Raw genomic sequence first — 19,680 nt, forward strand, 5'->3', positions numbered from 1 at the left:
TTGTTACAAAATATCTCATATGACTATTTTAAAAAACAATTTTTTATTCTTTAGAAAAAAATTAGAAAACTACGTTGGAAAATTAGAAAACTATTTTCTGTTTCCTCTTTAAAAATAAATAGGGGCATATTTGATAACTGTTTTCAAAAACAATTTTTTATTTTATAGAGCAAAAAAATTGAAAAAAATGTTTGTCAACTAGAAAATCATTTTTGTTTTCTGTTTTTAAGAATATAAAATATGGTGTTCTTGGAGACCATATTTTAATTATTTTCATTTGTTTTTACTTATTTTTAAAAACTATTTTAAAAAATAATTATACAAATATATATAATGATAAAAAATAAATCTCTAGACATAAAAAATATTTTTAAAACATATTTAAAAATATTAAAAATAAGTTAAAAATATTTTAAACTCTCAAACAAACTTTTGTTCTACAAAACATTACAAAACAATTTTCAAAAATTATTTTTTAGAATTGCTTTAAAAAACGATTACCAAACAGGGTTAGAGTGTTTTCAAAGAACATCTTTAAGATATTTTTAATTTTTAGGGTTATTTTAAAAAACAATTATATAAACATGTAAAATGATGAAAAATAAAGCACTAAATATAAAATTTATTTGTAAAATATATTTAAAAATATATTAAAAACTTTTCATGTTCCCAAATAGACTTTTGTTGGAACCTTGACTTTTGTTTTACAAAGAATCATAAAATAGTTTTCAAAAACCATTCTGAAAAGTTGTTTTTCAAAATTGTTTTTTAAAACAATTACCAACCAGAACACACTATTTTTAGTTCTATATCAAATTCATTTGTGATTTTTTTATTTTTTTATTTTACTTATTCTAAACTAGAAAAAAGTTTTAATATTATTATTAAACATATAACAGTTTTTCTTATATAAATTTAAAATTATATAATAAGTTTCTTTATAATATTCTTTCTGCTTCATTATTAAACCTTTTACTATGCTAATAGAACTAATTAAACAAATATACACTGGAAATCAAGATAGGTACTCCTATCCATTTCTTCTGCAAATGACATCCACAAGTGAGCCAAGTGACAAACAATGCCTTCAACTCCCCTTATCTTCTCCATTCCCATGTACCTGAATAATAAATAAATAATAACCCAAAAAACAAAAATATCTCTGCAACCAATAAAGAGAGAAAATGTATCTCCTACTGCATGGGCACAAAACAAAAAAGAGAGGAAAAATCCTACCCATATTCTCCCATGGCAATTGCCACTGCCATTGCCATTTGCTCATCTCCAAGCCAGTACTCCCCAGCTCTATCCTCTTTCCAAACAACCCCATCCCTCAAAACTCTCAACCACCCTCCACTTCTCCTCCCTCCGTCTCCATCTTCCACCTTTGTGTTGGTTTCTGATGATGATGCAGTGGTGGCTGCAGCTGCGGCGGAGGCAGTGGCGCTGGCGAGTGCGGCGGTGGAGGCTGCTAGAGCTGCAGTGTGGGCGGCGGGCGAGGCTGGGGAGGAGGAGGGAGGTGGGTGCAGAGTGGTGAGGGTGAGGAGGAGAGGGGTGGAGGCTTTGGGAATGGTGGAGAAGTGGGATGGGGAGGAGGTGCATGAGGTCTCATTTGGAGCAGCAAGGTCTGCGGTCTTGACACCCAGAGAAGAGGCTGAGTTTTGTCTGTGCCTCAAGGTATTATATCCACTCTGTAATATGATGGAGTTTCTATTTCTTTTGGCATCTAAGAACAACTCTAATCTAAATTGTTAATAAATACTGTTAACACAAAGCCTGATGAGTTGAACTTTTGGGTTTGATATTAATTTTTCATGATATTTTGAGCTCCTCTACACATGGATATAACAAATGGGGGAACATAGAGATGATGAATTCGAGACCAAGATTGTTAAAAATCAGAATTGGAAAGGGACGATTTTCTGTCTGTAATGTTTGATTTCCTTCAATTTGAACCATCTGGGATCTGCTGTGCTAATTTTCATGTTGATAATCGCCGGATTAGCATCAGTGCCACATTCACCTCTGTTTCTGTTCTGCAACTTTCTTTGTCAGTTCATCCATTTCCATGTTCTTATTCAAGCTTTTCTCAGTTATGAACATATTTTGCAATGCCATAGGAGAAGGGGACATGACACTCTTGAAACAACCCTTTGTTTCATTCTTCCTAATCTCAATCTATGGGCAATGCCCTCGTCAATCCATCCAACTTAGTTTTGTTCTGTTTTTGAAAGCAAGTTGTTCTTTTGCTCTATTCCAAGTCTATATTTTGTTTTATTATGGGGTTTCTGCAAATGAACAGGAAGAAGCAGGGCTGGAGGCAGCTAGAAGGAGAATTGCAGAAACTAGAGAGCATGAACCCACCTCAAATCAATGGGCCGAGGCTGTAGGGATCAAGAGGAGTAGTTTGGACAAGATGTTATGCAATGGGAGGGAATCACGAGAAAGGATCAATCAAAGTTACAGGAGACTTGTTGTCTCTATCGCGGCCCGTTATCAGGGCAAAGGATTAAGCTTGCAAGACCTCATTCAGGTACCTACACATATTTCCTTTTCATCTTGCTTCCCAATCTATGTCAAAAGTTGACAATCTTTCATTGTTGCAGGAAGGTAGCATTGGGCTTTTACGTGGGGCTGAGAGATTTGATCCTGATAGAGGGTATAAGCTTTCAACATATGTGTATTGGTGGATCAGACAAGCTATAGTCAGAGCCATAGCAAATAAGTCTAGAATTATCAGACTACCGGTAAGACACTGTACTAATAAGTACTTTGTTCTCAAATTGTGCTAGTGCCTTTCTACTTAAAGACCTCTCCCCTTTTAGGGGATGTCACACCTAGAAATATTTCTAATATTCGAGCTAGAGTTTCGATCTTCTTGGAGTTGCTCAACATGTATAACTTAAATAGGTGGAGGAATCAGAGTTGGTATCTCATTTTCAGCTAGGGGCTTTTCTTTTGACATTTTTGAGCAGAAATAGACCAGATTGGTAGTCAGGAGTATAAATTTCATTCTGTATTTTGGGATTTTCATATGTTAGGTTCTCACTAACTTTCGTCTAGCAATACATTAACTTCATGCACCATGGAAAATTATTCCAGTCTCTCCATGGTTCATCTTCTGCTTTTTTCCCTTCTGTTTTATGCAGCTAGAACATATACCTATATGCATCAAAATATGTAATGATTTTTCATATGGATGAAATCAATTAGACTTTCTTGTTGATTCATTCACTTCATGCTGAAATTCATAAGAAAATTTGTCCCTTTTTTCCTTTGCTCCTGCTCTCTTCCCCATCTTTTTGTCTGCCTTCTCCAAGTTAAAAGAATGGATTTAGTGTAAGAAGTGTTTTGGGAGGTAAACCGGTAATTAGTGAATGTTTGGTTAGCTTGTCATGTGTAGGGGAGCATATGTGAGATGGTGGCAAAGATTGCAGAGGCCAGGACTGTGTTGAGCAGAAGATTAAGGCGATTGCCCACCTATGATGAGATTGCAGAATTCATTGATGTGAATGTTTCAACTGTGAGACTTGTTTCTGAAAGGAGCAGAACCCCAATTTCAGTGGATCAAGCAGTAACTAGCCAAGGTTGCATGACACTACAGGTTCTTTTCTTGAACTTCCAATCCTTTCTCATCTCATTCAGGGCAGCAGCAGAATGAACTAAACTGAAGGTATAACAATCTGCCCTCAATGGTGTAGACCTTGTCTGCTCTAAGCTTAAAGGGCTTTCACATCTACAAGGTTAAGAGAAACTCATACATGTATAGCATTAGGAAAGTTCTTGGAGCTATATTTGTATGGACTCCTTATAACCTTGTAGACGCATTTTAAAACCATGAGGATCTTTTGTACACATAGTGAACAATATGTACATGATTGGGAGCAGGTTACAAAAAGGTTGGGGTATCAGTAGTTTGGTGCTGTTAACAGATCATGGTTTTGTTGAATCTGCAATATGCTGCAGGAAATCATACCAGGTCCAGATGAAACAACTCCACAAAAAATGGTGAAGAGACAGCTGATGAAGCAGGAGGTGGAAAGAGCTCTGAACACACTCTGTGAAAGAGAAGCATACATTCTGAGACTGTACTTTGGAATCAATGGAGAGACCCCTCTGTCCTTTGAGGAGATAGGCAGACTAATGAAGCTTTCAAGGGAGAGGGTTAGACAAATCAACTCCATTGCACTATCAAAATTGAGACAGACAAGTGTTGTAGACTATCTCAAACTGTATATGATGTAGATGTTCTTTCATTGACAGACAAAATGTAAAGATGAAAAGATTGATTAAAAGAAAATTTTTGTTAAGTGAACTATCATGAAGTAGGAACCTTCCTATTCCCAGTGACCTATTCCACATGCATGTCAGAAAGTGTATCAAATGCCTATTTGATTCATCTGCAGTTGAATATTCTACAGGATAATATTTCATATATATTGTTAATTTTCTATAAAAATCAGTTTTTATTTTATAAAGAAAGTTGCTATACTTGTTCAGAGACAAAAGTTATATTGTAGAGGTGATCAAATGAAGTTTATATCGAATACATAGAGATACGAGAAAAGATAATATGAAATGATCGTCTCTCATCCATATATGTAATCATGATCGTTTTAATCATGTTATATCATAGTGTATTTTTATGTGTTAATTGATTTTATTAGTAGGATGTCACATGACCTATGATATTTGCAATTCCTCAATGAATTCTTTGACTTAATGATTTTAATGTTACTCGTATATATAATTTTGATAAATGGCATTAAGCTCAATCTAGAAAAATAATAAGAGAGAGATTATGATTAAAATCGAGGGACTTAAAATTTGAGACTTCCAGAGATGAGAGCTTTTATATGTATCATGTTAAGGATGAAAATATCATAAATTCATAAAATATCGATAGTTGGATACCATGGGAATATCAAAAAAAAAAAAAAAAAAGAGTTTAAATAACATAAAAATTTGTCAATATTTATACAAAGATGGAAAACAATCTTAAAAAAAAAAAAGGTAAAACAAATAATTTACATATATTAAAACTTTTTTTTTAAAAAAGAAAACTATAAATTACACACTAAAACACACAATATTAATATTTGAAAAGACATTTATTTTAAAGCATAAGACTATGTTTGATTTTTGAAAAATATAAGAAAATAAAAACATATTTAAAATCCATAAATTATTTTTATATGTTATTTCAAATTCATTTTACTTTTTTTTTTTAATATAAAAATCAAATAATCTGCAAATAAATTAATTTTTTACTTAATAATATTTTATTTTCTTTTTTATCTTCTTAGTAAAACTAAAACTAAACATAGTATAACTTATCATCCGATCAACAAATCATTAAGCGTTTGTAGTCCAACGGTTAGGATAATTGCCTTCCAAGCAATAGACCCGGGTTCGACTCCCGGCAAACGCAATAACCCAGCTTTTGGCTTACACAAATGTGCATTTGATTTTTGGCCAATTACAATCTAACAAGATAATCCAACTGGCCAATTACACAAACGCAATAAATGACTTTTTATTATACAAATATCTACAACAATGAATCAGTAATCCAGTATCACATTGTTTGCAGTACTACGTTTTGTTGGCGGTAACTGGTTTTCTATTCAGCCTTGTGCAGATTATTGAGTATGTACAAGGAAGCCGACGATAGGAAAATGCATACAGAATAACTCAGTAGATCCATGCCAGTGGCTATTGTCACCATTTTGCTCCTCTCAAACATTTTTACCAGAAGAATCATCACTATAACGTGTCCTACTTTTGTTTTTAATTCATCAAGTGAGCTGATTTTCATCCATTTTGGCCTCTCCTGCAAACCAATAGAAAACAATGGGTCGTTGTCAGTAAACTTACAGAGCATAGTCGGAAAAGAACAGATAAGAAACATAGTATAGAGAACGTTTTTAATACAGAGATTTGATAGCCTCATACGAAATTGTTCTATTCGCCCATCTAATCGTTGCTTAGGCACAGTAGAAATATTTATAATGGGGTCCAATATTTCAGCATAAAAGTTGGAAGGGAGAAAATTGATGGATTGTAAGAGGTGATAGCTTATACACAGTTTGCAGGAGCATTCAGTTAAACAAGGCATTTCTTTTACTTAAACCCAAGGTAAGATGAGAAAAGGCAAGAATGGTTCTTCGGAACTCTTGTGAAAACTACAAATCTAACAGTTAGTGATCAATGAATGCCCCACCGATGGAAGAAATGTTTACCATATTTCAAACATGTGCAATGGAGACCAGTAAATGCACCAGTATGGAAGACTGACCTTTCATTAAAGTTGAACAAGCTTGAAGGATAAGAGGTAGATGATAAAGAGAATGGGTGGGGGCAGTGAGAAAGATATGATAGTTTTTAAGATAATGGAGGTCATGGCCCTTCATATGGCCGAATGGTGAAGAAGGATTCAAACAGCCAACCCCAAATAATCAGGATTTTCTTTTCATGCTTTTTGAGATGGATTTTTAGAATCGACATTCCAAACAAAACTGTAGGAGAGGTGGGTTAGTTGGGTGAGCTGCCTCATCCTATCGGGACAGGTTTGATAAGTTTCATTATCAGTGCACTGTGGGCTTGGGTTTATATAATGCTAATTTGGTTGCGTACATGAAACTTATAATCAAGAAATGATGTATAATTTAATTTTCTGAGAATGCAAAAAGTATAGCATTAAATGAAATTATTATTACCTTCAAAGCGAACATCCCAAACAAGGAAGATCCTTTGAGAGCACGATCCACACTGGGAGGAACATCAGGAGGCACATTGCTTATGAACAATCCATACAAGCCCATTCCAAATATTAACATGACGGTCCCAGCAAGATAGACATCTGCATTAAGTAGATATTTCAATATCATTCTCTTGGAAAGTTACAATGTTGGACCAATCAATATGGAGCTTTTAACCTTGTCCCATGAAGGTTTAAATTGCCAGTAGAGGAGTCCTCCCATGTCAAAACTTAAGAAAAGAGATGACTTCGTATATGGAAAGCTGCATGGATTGTTACCTAAAGATGCATAAAACAGTAGTTTTTCTCCAATCTTGTTTTATCAGAGGAATATGAAAACTTTTCCACTACATTAGGCAGATGCTCTAAGACAAACATGGCCAGAATTAACATGGGAAAGTAAACTAGCAATCTTACAGGAAGAGTGTATGAATGTTAACTGGTGGACCTAATCATTATGATTCTCATAGAATATAGTGGTATCTAATTCATTCTTGCAGTTATTCCTCCCAGTTGAATGCTGACACGGTCATCTAAGGGTGAAATTTTGATAAAATATGATTCTTACAGGTGCTTTTCAAGAAAAGGCAGGACAATTTAATAAAATATTTCTTTAACCAGTTGAAAGAAATTTTTTTGATGAGCTTACCAATAGCTTCAACTAGTCGGAGTACCATCTTTCCTGTGTGAATTCCTTTGACACAGCTTGTCCAATAAACTTTGTATGCGTCAACAATGTAAACACAACCCTATCAATAAAAGGAAATCAGTGTAGTAGGATAAAACCCATGAACCAGACATAAATAGATTCTCTGTAAACATATCAACATACAGTAGATTTAGATTATTTCCAGAAAATGATCTAGTACAGTGCTGCAGTTGCACATTTTCAGCATAACACACTTGTATTGCCAATCTAACCCCTCTTGAAAACAAAATAAGCTTGTGTCATAAACATGTATAACTTCAGCAAATACCCATTTGCAAAAACTAGAACAAGCAGGGAGTTCCAAACATTAGTGCATTAATTAAACATGAATGACCATTCAAATTGAGGAGAATGCCATAGATAAGGCAACTCAGTTCAACTCCACAGAGCATGATACTTTGCTCGACCCTTTTTGATTGGTAAATTCAATTGCATTAACTGGAAAAGAAAAAGAGAGTCAAAAAGTGTATGCAAAGTACACTAGGACAAACGACTTGCCCACAGAAACCAGAAACACACTTGCCAACAGAAACCACAAACAATAGCAGCTGTCCGACTTATAATTCAGAAACAGGTCCATGACATTTTTTTAAAACAAATTAAAGAAGAGATTACTTAATACAATGTCTGGAAAAAACTTGGCACCTACTAGCTGCATGAACTGATACGCTGACAAGTACTTCATTGATCTCAATTTTCATGTTTTTTTAGTTTAACATTTAAAAAGTATTCATAAAACACAGATAGATAAATAAAAGGAGAATTGACATCTAAGGCAAGACTTTACAGCCAATCCTAAATGGAAGAACACTCCTTTATTGAGCATACATCCAGACAACAGCCAGTCTCGTCATAATAAAATACTCTACTTCTACCACCATTAGCATCATGTAACAAAAAGTTTAATAGAAAATAAACATTCATAAATAGCTTACAAGGCAAAGACAAAATATCCAAACAAAACCCATATTCTTTTCTTCCTTCTAATAGATTAGAGAAAAAAAAAAAAAAAAAAAAAAACAGAACAGATGCAAGGTCAGTGGAAACTTACATTCAGAAAGCACAGCAATGAACCGGCCAATGAGCCCCCAACAGCAAGAAGTGCCAAGAAGCGGAAGTCAAAAATTACCTGCCAATAATGAAAAAACAGTACATGCTTTTACTGGATTAGAAACTGCGTAAAAGAATCAAAAAAAGAAAAACAGAAAATGTCAAAGCATTGATCTGAGCTTTATAAGTCAATAACCACAAACAATTTAATTCTAAAGTGCAACAATACTCATAAGGACATTATAGTTATATTAGAGTTACTCATGAACTCAGTGAGTGAGAGCAGTCATTTCTGGGAAAAAAAAGAGAAAAAAAAAATTCCATTTGAAGCCTGAAACAACTTTTAAGCCCTAGGTTTTTGTAGTCATATGCTAAATTAGCAAGCAAGAAATATAGAATATTACATTTAGATCTAGCAAGTTATGATTGTGAAACATTCTGCCTGTAAGAACAAGAAAAGAAAAGGAAGAACTAACATCAAAACAATAATAAATAGATGGTCACCAATAAGGCTATTAAAAGCAAGAAAAAAAATTCCACAAGCAAAGAAAAGGGGCACATTTCCCTTTAGAAATGGCATGTGGAACTCAAGTGTAGTTGACAGATTCTAACTGTCCTCTCTTTTTCTATGTACTCTCAAATGCTACAGATTCACAATATATTGGACAAGAACCAGACAATAAATTAAAACAAACTATGCCATTGTGACAAATTCACCAGCCATGACTTTAGAAGCAAACTTGGGATTAGTAATTAATGAGTTCCCATATCGGGTAGGAAAAGTTACTGACACTATAGATATAGTGGACTCCTCTTAACTACATTGACACATTTTAAAGCCTTTTGCGTCTTAGTTCACTATGGATAATTTCTACACGAAAGAGAGTAGACCATTACGAATGGTAGGAACCCATTGAAAGTCTAAGCAAGTGTTTTTTAACTACCTCGCAATCCTATGGAACTTGATAAGGAGCCTGCAAAGAGGTGACGACTTTTAAAGTTGTGTAGACAACTTTTAAAGTTGTGTGACCCATGAGCCCAAAATATAAAAGTCATGTGGGCCATAACCCAAAGTGGATAATATTAACTCAGGGGAACAAGTCATTACAAAGGTTATCAAAGCCAATTCCCAAATTTCACCCCACGACTCCCACATAATATAATCAATTTCTGACTCTCACCTTAAGTGGGTCTGATGTGGGAAGCATAAAAGTCATGCAGGAATGGGTCCGAAGTGAATAATGTCAACACAAAGGAATGTGTCATTACAAATGATATTCGAGTCAATTTCTAACTCCCACCCAAAGTGGGAATCTATCTAGCCTTGCAAGGGTTTTGACCCACAATCCCATCGGAAGTGATAAGGGCGTCATGCTTGCATGGGGCTCAAAGCACATATCAAACATGACGAGGATATTGTACTTGCATAGGACCCAAAGCGGGTAATACCTATATGAGGCAACATGTCATTACAAATCATAGCATAGTTGATTCTGACTCTTTATATGGCCCAACAAGGAATGTCTCTATTGTGTTTACACATGGTGATTGTAAAATCTCACATCAATCCCACATGGGCTTGGGATTAAAGTTCCCGATACTCCTCTGCAATACCATGGGAAATGATAATTGATAAGGGCATGTTTGCATGAGGGGTGATTGTGACGTCCAATATCAATCCCGCACTGGATAGGGAGAAAGGTTCATGATATATGTAGTGAGATTCTCTTAATTATTATGTTGATGAATTTTGAGCCGAGTGTTTTTCCCTAGAGACACCATCTGAATGGGCCCTTTTGTTCTAAAGACAACATCTACATGGAATGGAGCAGTCGTCAATTCAAGGAAAAATCTTTCCACCTGAATCGAAACTTTTCCAGAAGCTCGCTCTACAGCAGGTTTGGATGGCCCAAATGATTGAGTAGCCTATCCCAAGAAGTCACAATATGAAGTTTTATTGATTTGAATCCATTATTTGGTCCTAAGTCGCTGAATCTTTCTGAATTTTCCACAGTAATCAGTCCAAATATCCCAAAATTTTAGTTCATTTGGCTGAACTGCTAGGGAGTGATGATGACAAAAAACTTTAATTTGATTTAGGAGGGTCACCTGTATCTCAATTCACAGATTCTAAAGAATGGATTACTTAACAAGAAGCAAACCCATAACTGAAAACATCAGAAATGCTTAACCCTCGAATCTTACTACGAGAAAATGGAACATAAACAGCAATGACCAAACGCTCACTTTCAGATAATCAACGAAGCTAAAACCGAAGAAAAATCAAACCAATTCTTGAAAAAACAAAGCAATAAGAGCTCTTCAAATTATCAAATTTCTATAAACGCAATTAAAAAAAATAAAAATAAATCCACAACTGCAACAAACTAGCTAAAAAGAATAGTCCTTGAAATTACCCTTTCAATGGATGACTCAGAGTAACGAACAAACCGAACAATTGGGCTGGCCTTGGGGTCAGGGAGGGCATAGTTGTAGGTGGAATTGAGGGGTCTAGAGGACTCAACAAGGGGCTTTGATGGTGGGTTCGAAGACAAGATGGTTTCAGTAGGAGGAGATGGTGGCGGCGGCGGTGGCGATGATTCATGAGATGATGAGCTCACGGAAGCGAGACAAGGCGAAAATCGCCTGTGATTTGTGGGAGGACGAAGACGAGACAGGGAGAGTGAGAGCGGAGTGTAAGACATTGCAGCGAAGAGGGCCATCGCAGAGGGAACTGAGAGAGAAGAGGACAAAACAAAATGAAGGAAGTGTGGTGTGAGCCTGTGAGGAGTCTGAGGACTGACATAGTGACATATGAGGTCAATGTTTTGTGTGTGGAGCCCACGGTTGCTCATCACGCGGGTAAATTAACGGTCTGGTTTAATCGCGTAGCTCACAATTCTGAGTCCGAAAATCATTTTAAGTACTTTCTTATTTATTATGCTCGTATATAAAAAATATATATATATATATATCAATTATAAATTTCACAAATTAATTTTTTAACCGTTGATTTGGATAATAAATATTCCTTTTTTTTAAATAATTATATTATAATCTTCTCGTAATTATTTCCATGTATATATTTCTTCGGTCGGATTATCTTAAGATTAATTTTGATGATTATAGAGCAAAAAATTAAATTTTAGGAGGATTTATTCTCAGTACAATGGATTACTTGGAGGATAATGTTGAAGGTCCATAGGAGCCGAATAATCGAAGTATGAGGAGTTTAAGGTTATGTTTAGATCCTTAAAGTTATTAAGGAAAGAAGAAATAAATATTAAGAAAATAAAAAATAAAAAAATAAAATTTTCGTATATCATTTTATAATCAAAAATAAAAAAAATAAAATATAATTAAAATTTGTAAAAAATTTATATATTTTTAAATTGTTAATCTTTATATAATAAATAAAAATAAGTAAAATGTGTTTAAATAAATATACAAAAATAATTTATTGATTTTAATTTTTAATTTTTCCTTTCTTTTTTCTTTGAAATAATGAATGAAAAAAAAATTAAAGTTAATAAATTAATTTAATTTGCTACTTCAAACTTATTTTAATTTTTTTATATAAAGATAAAATAATTTAAAAATGCATAGATTTTTAGTTAATTTTAATTATATTTGATTTTTTTTTTAATATTTTCCATATTATAACCTGATATGAAAAAAATAACTTTCCTTGTTATTTTTATCTTTATTACTTTTTGGAACAAATATAACCGAAGACTATGATTTCCTGAAAATTTAAGAGAAAATGTTAAGGAAAGAAAAAAAAAAGAAAAAAAAAATTCAAAATCAATAAATTATTTTATATACTTCTTCAAATGACTTTATTGATTGGTTGGGTCCTTACTAGGGGAGGGAGTCGTTTTTTGTTTTCCCTTCCATTTTTGGCCATCTTTCGATGGCCATTGTATATATTTTGTGTGTTTTTTCTATGCTATTGATATGCGATTGGAGGATAGATTTTAATAATATACATATTTATATATTTTTCTTAACTTCTTATTTTTATTTTTAATGTGAAAGCACTTTTAGATTTAGCATGCCCATATTATTAGTTGTAAAACAAATGATAGAATTGAAAAGAATGTAAGATATTTACATGATATATATATTCGATTCCAATGAACATTTGCAACATGAATCAAATATGAAAAAGACTTAGAATAGTCTACTTACCTCCAGCTATTGTATTAAGTTATTGTAATCGGTTCAAGCCTTGATTTCTAAATTCTAATATCTCTTTTAGATGGTGTATTTCTGAAAGAAAAACGGCAAAGATATGAGTTCGGGACCATGAGAGATCTATATAACCGTGGCTTCCCATCATACCACGTTTCTTCTGATTTGCCACACAATGAGCAGTTTGTAGAATGTGCTCCTTAACCGTAGTAGAAATGAGAGATGGTTGGTGGAGGACGTGGTTAGGTGTTGGACAACTTCAAGTTGGTGAACATGTGTGAGTGTGTAGCTGATAACATTCTCCCACTTGGTCTACACCTTTAACCTAATGTCCTATCTTAGTCCATCAATTATCCGCATTAAGTAACAAATACATGAATCATGGCGATAAGTCCTCTATATAACAAATGTTACCCTCCATGTATTACAATGTATTCATTTCTTAACATTATTCTTTATGTGGCAATATTACTCAATGAATAAACCCTATGTTTATTCTTGGTCCAGTTAAGTTGAATTTTCTCAAAATTAAATAAAGGTGAACATCAATATGAGAAAACATCATAATAAAAGTTTGTACAATAGAAACTATATAAGAGAACTAAGTCCCATGTTCACTACATGATCTTTGAATTTCAACGGTGGCATGTCCTTAGTCAAAGGATCAGCGATCATCAATTCAGTGCTAATGTGCTCAATAACCACTTTCTTTTCTTTAACACATTCTCTTATGGCTAGATACTTAATGTCGATGTGTTTGCTTCAACTTCCACTTTTATTGTTCTTTGCCATAAAGACTGCAACTGAATTGTCACAATATATACTCAATGACCTAGACATTGAATCCATAACTCTAAGTTCTGAAATGAAACTCTTAAGCCATACACCATGTGAAGTAGCCTCAAAACAAGATATGAACTCAACTTTCATAGTAGAAGTAGCAGTCAAGGTCTGCTTAACGCTCCTCCAAGATATAGCTCTACCGACCAATATAAAAATGTATCCAGATGTTGATTTACGCAAATCAACATAGCCAACAAAGTTTGAATATGAGTAACCAACAACCTCTAAATTACTTGTTCGTCTGTACATAAGGTTGTAATCTTTGGTTCCTTGAAGATATCTCATCACTTTCTTTACAGCTTTCCAGTGGTTCATACTTGGGTTACTTTGATATTGTCCTAACATTCCAACAGCAAATGCAATGTCAGGCCTTGTGCAGACCTTAGCATACATCAAACTTCCGACTGCAAAAGCATATGAAATGTTCTTCATTTGTTTCTTCTCAAGATTGTTTTTCAGGCATTGGTTCAGATTGAACCTATCACCCTTCACTATAGAGGAAACACTAGGTGAACAATTCTTCATCCGAAATCTCTTTAAAACTTTATTGATATAGGTTTCTTGAGACAAACCTAAGATACCTTGAAATCTGTCTCTATGGATCTTAATGCCAATGACATAAGATGTCTCACCCATATCCTTCATGTCAAAATTTTTAGAAAGGAATTGTTTCACCTCATGAAGTAAACCCTTATCATTGGTTGCAAGTAAGATGTCATCCACCTATAAAACAAGAAAACAAACTTTACTCCCACTGACCTTAAGGTATATGCATTGATCCATAACATTTTCTACAAAACCAAATGAAGAAATTATGTTATGGAATTTTAAATACCATTGGCGAGATGCTTGTTTTAAACCGTATATGGATTTCTTAAGCTTACAAACCAATTGCTTACCATCACTAGAGGGGAATCCTTCAGGTTGTTTCATGTAAACCTCCTCCTCTAGTTTTCCATTAAGAAATGTTGTTTTCACATCCATTTGTTGCAATTCTAAATCAAAGTGGGCTACTAATACCAATATAATGCATAATGAATCTTTCTTAGATACAGGAGAAAAGGTTTTCGTGTAATCGATTCTTTCTTTCTGAGTGAACCCCTTTGCAACAAGGCTGGCCTTGTATCTCTCAATGTTGCTTAATGAGTTTTTCTTTGTCTTAAAAACCCATTTACAACCAGTGGTTTTTGCACCATTAGGCAACTCAACAAGGTCCCAAACATCGTTGCACCTCATGGAACTCATCTCATCCTTCATGGCATTGTACCACAATTCTGATTCTTTGCAACTTATGGCTTGTGAAAAAAATTCGGGATCATTTTCAGCTCCTATATTATAGTCAGATTCTTGTAGATATACTACATAATCACTAGGAATTGATGACCTCTTAGTTCGAGTAGACTTTCTTAAGGTTGCATCAATATCTTCTGAGGAAGTATGAGATTCAACTTGTTGTTCAGAAGTGTCAGACAACTCCTGATCAACTTGATCTACTAGAATGTTGTCAACAACTTGTGGAACTTTAATGACTGGTTGAACTTTAGCGATTGTTCGTTCTATACCCGCTTGTACTTGAGGTGTGTTATGAACAATAAACAATCTATCACTTGAAGTGGAAGGTTGAGACTTTGTATGATTAATATCATAAACTATGTTTCTAAATTGATCGCTCCCACTGACCAAGTCATATTTAAGAAATTTAGCATTTCTTGATTCCACAATCCTAGTGTTGTGAGATGGACAATAAAACCTATACCCCTTAGACTTTTCAGCATATCCAATGAAATACCAACTAATAGTCCTTGGGTCCAGTTTTTTCTCTTGTGGATTATAAATTCTCACTTCAGACAAGCATCCCTAAACTAGCATATGTCGCAAACTCGATTTCCAACATTTCAATAACTCAAATGGCGTCTTTGGGACAACCTTGGTTGGAACTCGGTTTAATATATACACTGTTGTCTTAAGTGCTTCAATCCACAAAAATTTAGGAAGTTTTGAGTTGCTAAGCATACTCCTCACCATGTCCAATAAAGTTCGATTTCTTCTTTCTGCTACACCATTTTGGTCTAGAGAACCAGACATGGTGTATTGGGCAACAATCCCATGCTCTTGAAGAAACTTTGCAAATGGCCTAAGTGCTTGTCCATCTTCCAAGTATCTACCATAATATTCTCCATTTCTATCTGATCTCATGATCTTAATTTGTTTACCATATTGTTTCTCTACTTCTGCCTTGAAAACCTTAAAGACATCTAATGCTTCATTTTTGTTATGAAGTATGTCATGTATCGTGAGAAATCATCTATGAAAGACATGAAGTATTTTTGACCATGAGAGTCCATGTCAAGGCTACATATATTAGTATGTATGATCTCTAATATGGCGGAACTCCTAGTGGCACCCCTTTTTGACTTGTTGGTCTGCTTTCCCTTAATGCAGTCCACACAAGTCTCAAAGTCAATAAAATCTAGAGTATTAAGTACCCCATCATTCACCAACCTTCTGATTCTATCTATGGAGATAGGACCTAATCTCAGGTGGCACAATGTAGAAGAATCCTCATTAACAACACATCTCTTAATGCCAGTTTGGACATGTAATGAATTATAAGTGGTATCATTTTGTAAGAATATGCAATAAGGACCATCAAACAAAATACGATTCCCAACACAATCAAATCTATAAATCAAACTGAAAGATGTTTCTGAAAAATGAAAGGAATATCCAAATGGTACAAGTATAGAAACTGAAATCAAGTTTCGTGAGAAACTTGGTACATAAAAGGTAATTTGTAATTCCAAAAAAAAAACCACCATTTGAAGTTAAATAACATGTCCTTATCGCTTCCACATATGCGCCCATCTTGTATCCGGATAAGATGAATTGTTCATTTCTCACTAGCTTCCTTAGGTTTTCCATACCCTACAAGGAATTTGAAATGTGGATTGTAGATCCAAAATCAATCCACCATGTGTTGGTGTTTACATTAACCATATTAGATTCATAACAAACAAATGAGGTAGGATTACCTTTCTTCTCAAACCATTTTTGAAATTTCAGACATTTCTTCTTCACGTGTCCTTTTTTTTTTTTTTTTACAGAAAAAACACTTTTCGTCTTTCTTAATGTCATATTTGGGAGGAATTTGTTGTTTCCCTTTCTGACTAGCTTGATATTTTCCTTTCTTTCCTTTTTTTTTTTTTTTTGCGTCACCAGCATGACACTTTCTCCTTGTTCCATCATTAACCTTCCTTTCTCTTGAACACACATGGTTATCAATTCATTGACAGACCACTTATCCTTATGTGTGTTGTAAGAGATTTTGAAAGGTCCATACTAAAGCGGAAGAGTGTTAAGGATAAAGTGCATCAAGAAGGATTCAAACATTTCTACCTCAAGCTCCTTCAATTGAGCCACTATGTCCCTCATCTCCATGATGTGTTCGCGTACACCTCTTATACCGGTGAGCTTTAAGGATGTGAACTTCATAATTAGGGTGATTGTCAAAGCTTTATTTGAAGTGACGAATTACTCGTCAATAGCCTTTAGCAAATCGTGGACATTCTCATGTTGCTCGATTGAACCACGTATACTAGCACTAATTTTTGTCTTAATGTACATCACGTTGAGACGATTAGATTTCTCCCGGCGTTCGTACAACAGAATTTCATTAGGTGTGTTGGTATTAGTGATCTTATGTGGTTCATCTTTCCTTATGGCATAATCTATGTCCATGTACCCTAATTGAAGAAAAATTCTCTCCTCCATATCTTAAGGTTATCTCCCTTGAGTTCGGGAACCTCACAACGAATATCAGATATGCTACGTAAAACTGCATAAAAAGATTACAAACTTATTAAAATTTGAGGCTTTAATTTAAATTCATGTTTTACCAATGTAGAACATGCTTAAAAATTGAATCTAATTTTATTAAAAATTTCATGTGGGCTAAATCTTTAATTCAATAAGATTCATTATCTTTATGATAGACTTTATCAAACTAGTTTACTGAATTATGAAATTTATTATGAATATAGTTTGATATTTTCTGTCTATAAACTTTATGATAAACCTATTAAATTAATTCTTTCTAACTCCTGTGGGTAAATTAGGAAAAATTAATTTTAATATTTTATCCTAATTAATTAAATAAACATAATGAAATCCCTGTGGGGTAAAATTGTCATATTTATATAATTAATTACAATTAATGTCCATGATGTGATCCATATTTACTTTATATATAATTTTATATAATTAAGGATGATGTGACTATTCCTTAATTATTTAAAATTATATGGTTCACTAGACATTAAAATTATATGATATAAATTTAATATATCTAACACAAATTTAGACAACAATTGCATGCAATTAAAGCTACAACTTTAATTTAGGCTACATTTTTATACATAAAAACATATAAATTAGAATAAAATAATTTATTTTGCATGTATAAAAATTACATGATAATTTAAAAGGTTTCAGATTATCACCAGGTGCCTAAACTCAATAAAATTATTTCAAATAGGCCACAAGTGCCTAAATTGGCCCAAATTTAACAATTATCCCATGGCTAACACTTCAAGCCCCTTAATTTTGTAAAAAATGGGCCACTGCCATGCATTAAGCTTAATGGGCCCAATTACTTTATTATTCCCCATGGCCCAATTTCTTTAGTGGGCTTCATTGGAAACCCAATCTCTTTCTAGCTTCTCCATCAACTTTAATATCACCTGCACCGAACCCATGATCCTATTTCTCGGCCACCCCGTGGACTGCTTCATCACCGCTAGCGACGTGCTCGCCGCCACCTACGTGGACTACACCATCACCAGCTGCAGTCCAAACCTTGGAGCCGCTTGCATCAACGGGTAGGAAGAGCCTCACGGGTGCCCTCCGGCTGCCAGCATCACTAGCAAGTAAGGCCTCACCAGTGACCTCTAGCCTCGGCGAATATGCGGGACGAAGACTGTATGCAATTGATAAACGAAGCCTCTCATCATCGGCGGCACCGTGCTTCAGCGCGATGAGCACCAGCTTCATCGCTGCGTGTATGCTGGCGTTGCAGCCAGCTATGATTTGTTTAATAATCATGTGGGATACCAATTACATGATATATTCTATTCCACCGATTTAATAAATGGGTTGTGAATCAATCCCAGTTTCACCCAACGAATGCAATCTCGGATGTTGAACTTGGAAAACAAGGCTTAATGTGAGTCATATTTTATTAGTTTTAAAAATAGATACAACCTGTCTAAACAACAAAATCACAGCAAGTCAAGTGCATGGTTTAAATCCCAAGCATCAAGCAAAGGATCTGCCTTATGAAAGCAACTTCCATATTTGAGTTCACACCACCTCCTTGATATGTGAAGGTGTTGAAACTAGTCACAGATTTTCTACAACATATCATTTTGTTATCATTTTGTTTCCAGCCATGTTTTCAACCATATATCACAATATTTTGTTCAGATATGAGTTTCCAGTTCTATTTGTTCTTATTACCAGAAAAGGAACCATTAACTAAGCAATTCTGGTGCAAAACTAATACCAAGGCAGAGGCAAGATTGCTTGCTCTGATACCAAATGTAGGATATTTACATGATATATATATTCGATTCCAATGAACATTTGCAACATGAATCAAATCTAAAAAAGACTTAGAATAGTCTACTTACCTCCAGCCATTGTATCAAGTTATTGTAATCGATTCAAGCCTTGATTTCCAAACTCTGATATCTCTTTTAGATGGTGTATTTCTGAAGGAAAAACGGTAGAGATCCGAGTTCAGGACTATGAGAGATCTATATCACCGTGGCTTCCCATCATACCACGTTTCTTCTGATTTGCCACATAATGAGCAGTTTGTAGAACATGCTCCTTAATCGCAGTGGAAATGAGAGATGGTTGGTGGAGGACGTGGTCAGGTGTTGGACCACTTCAGGGTGGTGAACGTGTAGCTGATAACAAAGAATGGTTTGGGCTTTGTTCTCAGAAGAAACAATGATAGTATTATAAGTAGAGAAAAGGCTACAAATTATAGATGGGAGATCCTCCCAATTAGAAGATGTTATGAGAGGAAGGTAAAAGAAAGAATGACAATAACAAAAAATAA

General features: G+C 34.4%; 2 protein-coding genes and 1 non-coding gene across 4 annotated transcripts; 2 read left to right on the forward strand and 1 right to left on the reverse strand.

The window, feature by feature from the left end:
• The first annotated feature begins 1,113 nt into the window (after positions 1-1,113).
• Positions 1,114-4,315, forward strand: LOC100244848 (RNA polymerase sigma factor sigD, chloroplastic). Of its 2 annotated transcripts, none has more exons than XM_019224307.2 (5): positions 1,114-1,677; positions 2,303-2,533; positions 2,607-2,747; positions 3,404-3,673; positions 3,967-4,072. In XM_019224307.2, exons 1-4 carry the CDS (start codon positions 1,201-1,203, stop codon positions 3,659-3,661), a joined length of 1,107 nt encoding a protein of 368 aa, XP_019079852.1. In that variant the 5' UTR covers positions 1,114-1,200; the 3' UTR covers positions 3,662-3,673; positions 3,967-4,072. The 2 variants fall into 2 exon arrangements, with proteins under 2 accessions (XP_019079852.1, XP_002272444.2); XM_002272408.4 differs by having other exon boundaries at positions 1,119-1,677; positions 3,404-3,604; positions 3,967-4,315.
• Positions 4,316-5,359: 1,044 nt separating this feature from the next.
• On the forward strand, positions 5,360-5,431 carry TRNAG-UCC (transfer RNA glycine (anticodon UCC)). The gene has a single exon. It is a non-coding gene; the product is annotated as a tRNA-Gly (tRNA).
• An 80-nt stretch (positions 5,432-5,511) lies between these two features.
• LOC100267159 (uncharacterized) lies at positions 5,512-11,307 on the reverse strand. Its single transcript, XM_002274633.5, has 5 exons — positions 10,937-11,307; positions 8,521-8,598; positions 7,410-7,509; positions 6,720-6,862; positions 5,512-5,833 (listed from the first exon to the last, which is right to left on the reverse strand). Exons 1-5 carry the CDS (start codon positions 11,240-11,242, stop codon positions 5,624-5,626), a joined length of 837 nt encoding a protein of 278 aa, XP_002274669.1. The 5' UTR covers positions 11,243-11,307; the 3' UTR covers positions 5,512-5,623.
• Positions 11,308-19,680: the final 8,373 nt, after the last annotated feature.

This window comes from Vitis vinifera, chromosome 13 (genome assembly GCF_030704535.1).
Source record: "Vitis vinifera cultivar Pinot Noir 40024 chromosome 13, ASM3070453v1".
NCBI classification, from domain to species: domain Eukaryota; kingdom Viridiplantae; phylum Streptophyta; class Magnoliopsida; order Vitales; family Vitaceae; genus Vitis; species Vitis vinifera.